The sequence below is a fragment of the Salmo trutta genome, chromosome 8 (genome assembly GCF_901001165.1).
Source record: "Salmo trutta chromosome 8, fSalTru1.1, whole genome shotgun sequence".
Taxonomy (NCBI): domain Eukaryota; kingdom Metazoa; phylum Chordata; class Actinopteri; order Salmoniformes; family Salmonidae; genus Salmo; species Salmo trutta.
In genome coordinates, this window is record NC_042964.1 from 4,349,829 (window position 1) to 4,359,731 (window position 9,903).

At 42.3% G+C, this 9,903-nt stretch overlaps 1 protein-coding gene across 1 annotated transcript; it reads left to right on the top strand.

Moving 5' to 3' along the window:
* Positions 1 to 3,370, top strand: LOC115198078 (protein c-ets-1-B). Its single transcript, XM_029759757.1, has 8 exons — positions 1 to 80; positions 302 to 421; positions 604 to 807; positions 922 to 996; positions 1,099 to 1,299; positions 1,744 to 1,968; positions 2,343 to 2,461; positions 2,605 to 3,370. Exons 1-8 carry the CDS (start codon positions 62 to 64, stop codon positions 2,821 to 2,823), a joined length of 1,182 nt encoding a protein of 393 aa, XP_029615617.1. The 5' UTR covers positions 1 to 61; the 3' UTR covers positions 2,824 to 3,370.
* Positions 3,371 to 9,903: the final 6,533 nt, after the last annotated feature.

Below are 9,903 nucleotides of genomic sequence, written 5' to 3' on the forward strand. Positions count from 1 at the left end.
CTTCTCCTCCCTCCTCTGGATCACTTTCTTTCACCTGATCCCTCGTTCCAAAGACCTAAGGATGGACTGGAGCTCTTACGGTATTTACCTCCATTTTGTCATTCATCAGAATCCTGTGTTTTATTCTTTTCACTACTTTATCTACAACTTTATACTGTAATTTATGGTGTCATCTTTAGTAGTTTGTTCATTTGTGTGTGCTCACCTTCGCTGATGAGCTCTCAGCTCTGTCTGTTTTTCCTCTTGATCCGTTATGTCTGTGGGATGACTCCGTGATCTGGCTCCGGTGTCTCCGGTGTAGAGATGGACCCCCTGGATGTCCCTCCTCTCACCCCCACCAGTAAGGAGGTCCTGAGCCAGGCGATAAAGACCACCTTCGCTGGCTTCGCCCAGGAGAGCAGCCGTATGCACTTCCCGCAAGGTACCATGTGGGGTTTACATACAATGACATCTGGTGTTATATAACTTGTAGTTTTGTTGTATAGCCTACCTGTAATTGCTCTGTCTGTTCCAGCCTAACCTGCAGTGTGTATGGAAATCAAGATGTAAAGAGCGATACAAATTGTGTTTTGACTAATATTCTATTTCCTCTTTTGTGTCTAGACCCTAAACTGTGGTCAGAGTGGGAGGTGAACCACTGGTTAGACTGGTGCCAGGCTGAGTTCGGCCTCCAAAGCCTGGGCTCGGATTGGAGAGGGCTATCTGGAAGTGAGCTCTGCACCCTGGACAGAGAGGCCTTCCTGGACCTGAGCTCTGATTACACAGCAGGAGAGATCCTCTGGGAACATCTGGAAACTATGCGCAGAGGTAAAGGGGGGTGTGATGCTGTATCATACCAAAGTATGTATTTATTCATTGAACAATGACATTGAGTAGTAGAGATTCCCATTACATGTGTGTGTATATCTATGTGTGTTTCAGATTGTGAATATGATCATGGTTCCTCTCTAGTCCTTTGCACGTCGAATTCTCTCTGCCAGTCGCAAACGAACCGAGGTATTAAAAACGCATCCCTTCACCGGTCAGCGGTATATTGTTTGTATGTCTCTTATGTCAGTCACATATAATCTATATCAGCTATGCTCTTGTCTTCCTCAGACAGTTACGTGGACCATGTGCAGCTCATGGACAAGCAGAATCACCATGGTCAGTTCTCCCATCTCCCAACAGAACCCCCACAGCTTCTGACCCTTGACCCTGTGACTGTGAGATATCAGGACTACCACCGGGTCAAACAGGAAGGACCGTACAGAAACCACCTGTCCTCTGTCCCTCTGCTCCGAGACCTTGACAGGACAGGTAGGAAACCATGGAGATCTTGGTAGGAAACCATGGAGATCTTGGTAGGAAACCATGGAGATCTTGGTAGGAAACCATGGAGATCTTGGTAGGAAACCATGGAGACCTTGGTAGAAAACCAGGGAGACCTTGGTAGGAAACCATGGAGACCTTGGCAGGAAACTATGGAGACCTTGGTAGGAAACCATATAGATATGCTTTGTGTTCTTTATACCACCTTATGTGTTCTATTTAATTATGTGAAGAAACACTTCTCCTTTGTATTGGATTAATATTTGGTTGAAGGGTAAAAGGTTAAAATTCAGAATGTATTTCTAATTGATAAGCCTTTGGAAATGTATTATTGCTTTAGAGCAGGGCTTTGGAGGTGTCTCTCCTTCTGTTAGAGAGATTCATGGAATAGTTTCCTATCATCAACCAATTTTCTCAATCTCTTAACTTCAGGTTGTGATTCTGAGTTTGGGACCCTGCATTATGAGGACACGGACATCACCGCTTCGCTGTCCTTGACTAGGCCAATGCAGGATTTAGACAAGGGTGTGGAAGAGTCCATCTCTGAGGACCCCTTCAATTTGCCAACCCCACACAGGAGCTTCAAAGAGTTTATAGGGGACAAGACTGATCTGGGTAGAGCTGCGGTTCCGGCAGGCATTCTCTCTGCTTATACTGGTGAGTGATGTTCTTTATGAAGAAAGTGACCACTCTCTTTGATTACCTGTTGATCTACAATCTAGGTTCTGCTTTAGCCAACTCCTTAGTCTGAATCTTGATCTCCTTAGTCTGAATCTTGATCTCCTTAGTCTTGGGGCTCCTGAGTGGTGCAGCGGTCTAAGGCACTGCATCTCAGTGCTAGAGGCGTCACTACAGACCCTGGTTCGATTTCAGGCTGTATCTCAACAAGCCGTGATTGGGAGTCCCATAGGGCGGCGCACAATTGGCCCAGCGTCGTTAGGGTTTGGTCGGGGTAGGCCATCATTGTAAATAAGAATTTGTTCTTAACTGACTTGCCTAACAGTTTAATCCCTCCCTATATGTCTCGACAGGTAGCGGTCCCATTCAGCTGTGGCAGTTTCTATTGGAGCTCCTCATTGACCGCAGCTGTCAATCATTCATCATTTGGACAGGGGATGGATGGGATTTTAAACTGACAGATCCTGATGAGGCAAGAGGTGTAGCCTATTACATGAAAACATGTTATTACAGTGTTCTTATTCTGAAGTAAGGTCAATTAGCCAACTTTAGATAGGCCTATATACTGTATAATATGTTGATTGATAATACTAGTTTAATGGTTTGTTATCCCAGGTGGCCCAGCTATGGGGCCGGAGGAAGAACAAACCTAAGATGAACTACGAGAAGCTGAGTCGAGGCCTGCGCTACTACTACGACAAGAACATCATCCACAAGAACGCTGGCAAGCGCTTCGTCTACCGCTTCGTCTGTGACCTGCAAGGCCTGCTGGGATACGAACCCTGGGAACTGCACGCCATGTTGGATATCACGGCCAAAGACGGACATGAGTGAAAGCGAGGAATTGGGCGTTTCCTTTATTCCTCGACCACTTCTAAAAACGCATTGGAGGAGAAGGTCCGAGGGGAATGGAAGGAACCTCAGATCTTCTCCTTCAGTGAGTTTTGAGAAGGCGGTTGAAGAATCAAGGAAATACTTTTGAGATTCACCCTATGGTGCAGACGGCGACGGGTCAAGAGACAGAGACTGTGTTTACAAAAACTCAACCTCCTTATCATTTGGCCATATGGCAATCATTTCTTTGATCATGGTCAACTGAATCATGATTGGGGGTAAGCTGTGGGGCTTGTATGTTTATATGTGGTATGTATATATTCAATATAATTATTGAAGATATGAGAAGAGAAACATTTTTGTTTATATAGTGCCTTCAGGAAGTATTCGTCCCCTTGACTTTTTCCACGTTTTGTTGGGTTACAAGGTGGGTTAAACACATTTTGGTCAATGATCTACACTAAGTTACTCTGTATTGTCAAAGTAGAAGAAATATTCTAACATTTGTACAAAACAAATATGAAAAATAAAACCCATATTTTGATTAGATAAGTATTCAACCCTTTAAGTCAATACATGTTAGACTCACCGATTGGCAGCGATTACAGCTGTGAGGCTTTCTGGGTAAGTCTCTAAGAGCGATTACAGCTGTGAGTCTTTCTGGGTAAGTCTCTAAGAGCGATTACAGCTGTGAGGCTTTCTGGGTAAGTCTCTAAGAGCGATTACAGCTGTGAGGCTTTCTGGGTAAGTCTCTAAGAGCGATTACAGCTGTGAGGCTTTCTGGGTAAGTCTCTAAGAGCGATTACAGCTGTGAGGCTTTCTGGGTAAGTCTCTAAGAGCGATTACAGCTGTGAGGCTTTCTGGGTAAGTCTCTAAGAGCGATTACAGCTGTGAGGCTTTCTGGGTAAGTCTCTAAGAGCGATTACAGCTGTGAGGCTTTCTGGGTAAGTCTCTAAGAGCGATTACAGCTGTGAGGCTTTCTGGGTAAGTCTCTAAGAGCGATTACAGCTGTGAGGCTTTCTGGGTAAGTCTCTAAGAGTGGTTACAGCTGTGAGTCTTTCTGGGTAAGTCTCTAACAGCTTTGCGCATCTGGATGTACAATATTTGCACATTATTCTTTTAAAAATTCTTCAAGCTCTGTCAAGTTGGTTGTTGATCATTGCTAGACAGCCGATTTCAAGTCTTGCCATAGATTTTCAAGACAATTTAAGTTAAAACTGTAACTAGGCCACTCAACAACATTCAATGTCATCTTGGTAAGCAACTCCAGTGTATATTTAACCTTGTTTTATGTTATTGTCCTGCTGAAAGTTGAATTGGTCTCCCAGTGTCTGTTGGAAAGCAGACTGAACCAGGTTTCCCTCTAGGATTTTGCCTGTGCTTAACTCTTCCATTTATTTTTATCCTAAAAAAAACCTTGCTGATGACAAGCATACCGATAACATGATGCAGCCACCATCATGCTTGAAAATATGAAGAGTGGTACTCAGTGATGTGTTGTGTTGGACTTGTTCCAAACAACGCTTTGTATTCAGGACATAAAGTTCACTTATTTGCCACATTTTTTTGCAATTTTACTTAAGTGCTTTGTTGCAAACAGGATGCATGTTTTGGAATACTTTTATTCTGTACAGGCTTCTGTTTTTTCACTCTGCCATTTAGGTTAGTATTGTGGAGTAACTACAATGTTGTTGATCCATCCTCACTTTTCTCCTTGTCACAGCCATTAAACTCTGTAACTGTTTTAAAGTCACCATTGGCTTCATGGTGAAATCCCTGAGTGGTTTCCTTCCTCTCCAGCAACTGAGTTAGGAAGGACGCCTGTATCTTTGTCGTGACTGGGTGTAATTGATACACCATCCACAGTGTAATTAATAGCTTCACTATGCTCAAAGGGATATTCAATGACTGCTTTTTTACTTGTACCCATCTACCAATAGGTTCCCTTTGCTAGTCTTTGGGGTTCAATCTGTGTTTGAAATTCACTGCTCGACTGAGGGACCTTACAGATAATTGTATGTGTGGGGTCATGTAAAACACTTATTGCACACAGTAAGTTCATGCAATTTATTATGTGACTTAAGTAGATTTTTACTCCTGAACTAATTAACGCTTGTCATAACAAAGGGGTTGACATTTCAGCTTTTCATTTTTTTTATTCATTTGTAAAAATGTATAAAAAAAAACATCGTTCCACTTTGACATTACGTGTTATTGTGTGTAGGCCAGTTACAAAAAAAAAAATCATAATTGAATCCATTTTAAATTCAGGCTCTAACATAAATATGTGTAGAAAGTCAAGGAGAGTGAAACTTTCTGAAGGCGCTGTATATCTCAGAGATGTCTTTTATCAACCATCTTTATCAACATGGATCTTATTGGTCAACAGTTGTCAGTTTTACAGGTTTTAGCAAATAAAAAGTGGTTAAAAATCATATGACCTGTCTGTTTATAAAATAATCTATGCTGTGTTTTGAGACATGATGGGGGGGGGGGGGGGGTTGACACAGACACAAGTCGCACTAATGGAACCTAAATGAGAGGCGCACTCTTGCCAACCAAATCAAGTCAAGGGTAGCAGGTGTGTGTGTGTGTGTGTGTGTGTGTGTGTGTGTGTGTGTGTGTGTGTGTGTGTGTGTGTGTGTGTGTGTGTGTGTGTGTAATAGCTGGACCCTGTGGAGAAATGACTCAAGCAGTGCTAATAACACTGGCCCTCTCTCTGTTTTATTTTCATCTCTAATGCTCCACCTCCTTATTGATTGGCTGCCTGAGCCCACTAACAGCTGGAGTACTTGTTTCCAGTTCTTTTGGCCAAATAGTTTCTGCTTATTTTAGCCTACTTAATTTTCTGTCAGGAACTGAATTGCAGATATTAGACCTGGGTGACAGTGTGAGTGGACTCTTCTCCTATTGGTGTAAATCCAACACGTCAAAGCAAACAGAGTTACTGAAGTTTAGTTCTACTTATTGTTATGATGATGCGCCCCTAAAGCCTGACTTACTCAAAACAAACCAAGCCCAGTGCAGCTAACCACTTGTGTTACATACCGTATAACCAAATGGGAAACAAGGCTTTTCAGGTCATCTTGTCCACCTTCCACAATGAGTATCATGAGCAGGGTTGGCTTTTGTAAAAGATTAACGGTTAACTGTAATCCGTTAAATTACCAGCTAAAATATTGTAATCAGACTACAGATACTTTTGAAAAACGAGATGATTACTTCGAGGATTATTTTTAAATTCAGAAAGGATGTTTGGGATTTTTTTTTAATCTTTGACCCTTCTCTGTTTTCTCAATATTCAAATCAGCATTGAAAAAAGGCGCAAATGTAAATTTGTTCCACCTGAGGGAGTTTGACCACAAATCAGAGACCACTATGATGACACACCAAATGTGTTTGATGGATGGCAGGAAAAGAGCAGGAATAGGCTTTTGTAGGCTACAGTCCAAGATATTTCTTCTAATGGTGTGACTGCTGTCGGCATCCAAAGATGATCCAACTTGAATAAACACTTGGAGGTAAGGATGACAGCAGTGGTGTTGTCTGCGGCGATACGGATATCACTTATTATTGATATCTACAAATCGCATTGATGTGAATCATACTGCTTCCCTCTCATTTAGCTATTTGCGCCTTACGGATTGTGGTTGTTGTGGGTGGCTGTTCACAAATCTAAATGTGTATTTGAACCCAATAATGGTTGAATTCAAGAAGTTTAAGTTGCCTATCAAATCATTGTTTTTGAAGCCAGTGGACAGCCAGTGAAAAATGCGCTCTTACAACAGCTGCATAGTGTGGATCCCAGCCTATGGAGTACAAGTGGGGCTTTTACTGCTCAATCTAATTCATGCTGATAAATAGAGAAAATCCATAGGCCTAATGGACACATGTTCAAACTCACATACATTTGATAGACTTAAAGGGTAATTCTGTAGTTCCTAGTACATACATTTTTGGACTTATAAATGATATACTGTATATTAATGTAAAGATATAATTTAATCATATTCTTATATGTAGTAGAAAGCAATGGTTTAGAGGAAGCCTACATAACCAACCCATAAAGTAACATGTAACATCCATATATGACCAGCTATGTAAACTTTAACATTGATTTATCCTGCAATAGATGTCGTTCAATTGGTAACATATATTTTTGTCTTCTTCTAATGCCTCTTAATAAGGGGAAAGAAATCTAAAAAAGTAACTGAATGGAATCAGATTACATTACTGAGTTTAGGTCATCCAAAAGTTACATTACTGATTACAATTTCGAGACAGGTAACTGTAACGGATTACATTTAGGAAGTAACCTACCCAACCCTGATCATGAACATCGTATTCCATTTTGGGACACTAAGTGTAGGGGCTTAAAACATCTCAACCCCCTCAGAAGAAGAGAGTGGTAGTCATTGAAATGGATACAATGTGAGCACCATTTCCCTCCTGTCTCCTCCATCTCTCCTTCTCCCATGCTGTTCCTTCCGTTTACCGCATGGGAGCCAGGGCGTGATGAGAAAAGTGGTGGAAGTAATCCTCACATCCTCAGAGACGGGGTCATATCTTTGTCTCCGACTGGTTTTGCTTTCTCCCACTCTGCTCTCAGTCAATGACTGTGCAGGTGAGTCACAATGCAAAGCAGGACGGCAGAATAAAGCTGTTCATTTAATCACAAGTAAAAAATGTCACATTGCACATTTGGGAAACACCGTGGCTGCATTTACACACTGAGCCAAATTCTGATCTGTTTTCTACTTATTGGCAAAAGATCTCATCTGATGGGTCAAAAGAGCAATAATTAGGCAAAATATCATAATTTGTCTGCATGTGTAAACGTAGCCAAGGGGCCTATAATTACTATGATTGAACCAAGATACTCAGGGCGTGACTAATCTCACACAGTCAGGGCAAACCTCAACTGAGTTATGTTACAAACCTCAGCCTGTTAGACATCCTTTCTCCTTTACAGACCCCAGATAGAGTATATACTTCAGATGTTTACCCAATGGGCATTCCTCACCCTTCCTCAAACAGACGTACACTCTTAGGAAAAAATTGTTCCAAAGGGGTTCTTCGGCTGTCCCAATAGGTCACAGGCCTGGGCAATTCCAGTCCTCAGGGAGCCTGATTGGTGTTCTAGATAGAGCCTTTGTTTCTAATGTAGCAGAATTCATGATCGCAGGGTGGACACACAAGATGCATAAAAACAGGATACTTGCACCCTTCTGCTGTGTGTTTGATGAGACAGTAGCACTAGGAACAGGCTAGGAATAGGCATGAAGACCTGGCAGCCCAGAACAGGGTCGGTCACTGTCCCACAGGTCAGCAGGGTGGCTACCAGCCCACAGGACCTGGTACTGGCCTCTGAGATTAACCAGGGGAACAGCACAAGTAGTGAGATCTGGGCACTGGGGGCGAAGTGGCTGGGCTGGCCAGCAGACACCTAACAATGTGGGAGCAGGCTGGGCGCTAGAACAGGGGCGAGATGTTTACAAATAATGACATAGTCATTTATTAATATATTGTGGCAAATTCATGGGGTAGCCCCAACTGGGACTCAAACCCAGGTCCAATGACTGTCAAGCCAATGCCTTAACCGTTACGCCAAGAGGTCTGAACCTCTTGAATAGGTCGCTAGGTGTTGTGTTAAGGTTGCTACAATATACACTATTCGGTACATCCACTTGATGAGCAAACACCCACTGATAATGCAATGCCTCATGGTTAATAGCCTAGTGGTTACAGCGTTGGGCCAGTAACCAAAAGGTTGCTGGATTGAATCCCCGAGCTGACAAAGTACAAATCTGTCTCTGAACAACAAGGCAGTTAACCCACTGTTCCCTGGTAGGCCGTCATTGTAAATAAGAATTTGTTCTTAACTGTCTTGCCTAGTTCAATTTTTTTAAATGATCATTAATAACGGGTCTGCCCTGTGAGCATTTTGAAATGCAAACTGCAATCCTTTCCAGTTGGTTACGTTTATGGTCAGATACACATTTTGAATACAGACCTTAAAAAGTCATAGCACTGCCTAGACCAGTGTTACACCAAATCCGGTCCTCCAGTACTCCCAACAGCACACGTTGTCGTTGTAGCGAACACCTGATTCCACTTGCCATGGGCTTGATGATTAGCTGACAAGTAGAATCAGGTTTGCTTGTCTGGGACCATAACAACAATATGTACTATTGGGGATACTGGAGGAACAGTTGGCTGATACTAGTTCCATTGCGGGGGGGGTAACAACCTGGTAATATTTATTATATTCCCTTTTGGCGAGTCTGACTAATGTTCCAGATCAGAGCAGAACTATTGGTAGTTAATTCGGTGTGAAAAATCAATTGCTGCTCACTCGCTACACATGAAGAGCCAGTGCACTTACTCTCTCTGTTCTAGTGCTTTGTGCAATAGAGGAGTCATATTATTAATATTCAGAGCTGTGCCAGTCCATTTTATTCAGTTACACTTGATCTCACACTTCTTGGAAAGCATTTTCATTTGGGCTTTCCAGTCTGAAAAGCAATTTCCTTGAGTCTAGTCATTGTTACAATTTGATTTTTGATGTGCTCACCTTCTTGTATTTTTCCAGGAAGATCTGGAATTTATTTCACCTTTATTTAACTAGGCAAGTCAGTTAAGAACAAATTATTATTTTCAATGACAGCCTAGGAACAGTAGGTTAAGTGCCTTGTTCAGGGGCAGAACAACAGATTTTAACCTTGTCAGCTCAGGGATTTGAAAGGTTGCTAGGCCAACTCTCTAACCACTAGGCTCCCTGCCACCCCAGGCAGAATGATTTGGTCAACCCTGGTATCCAGAGAAGTAGGCTTAGTGTTAGTCCCTTGGTATCCAGAGAAGTGGGCTGTGTTAGTCCCTTGCTTGTTAGACATTATTACCACTTACTCTGATTACAACCCTGTGACAGTTTTTCTGTCTGCTCCATGCTATGCATTGTCCCATTCATAATGACGACTTAGTGTAGCCTGTAATGTTGGTAGTCACGTACCTCCACAACCAAAACTGAAAAGTTCATTATTTTGTGCACTCATTCAACCAATAAGGAAGTCTGACCAGGAT

Excerpts from the sequence above, each read along its gene's own strand:
- LOC115198078 (XM_029759757.1), top strand. Across the intron at positions 997-1,098 it reads CCAGTCGCAAACGAACCGAG|ACAGTTACGTGGACCATGTG; the intron begins GTATTAAAAACG and ends TGTCTTCCTCAG. Across the intron at positions 1,300-1,743 it reads CCGAGACCTTGACAGGACAG|GTTGTGATTCTGAGTTTGGG; the intron begins GTAGGAAACCAT and ends TCTTAACTTCAG.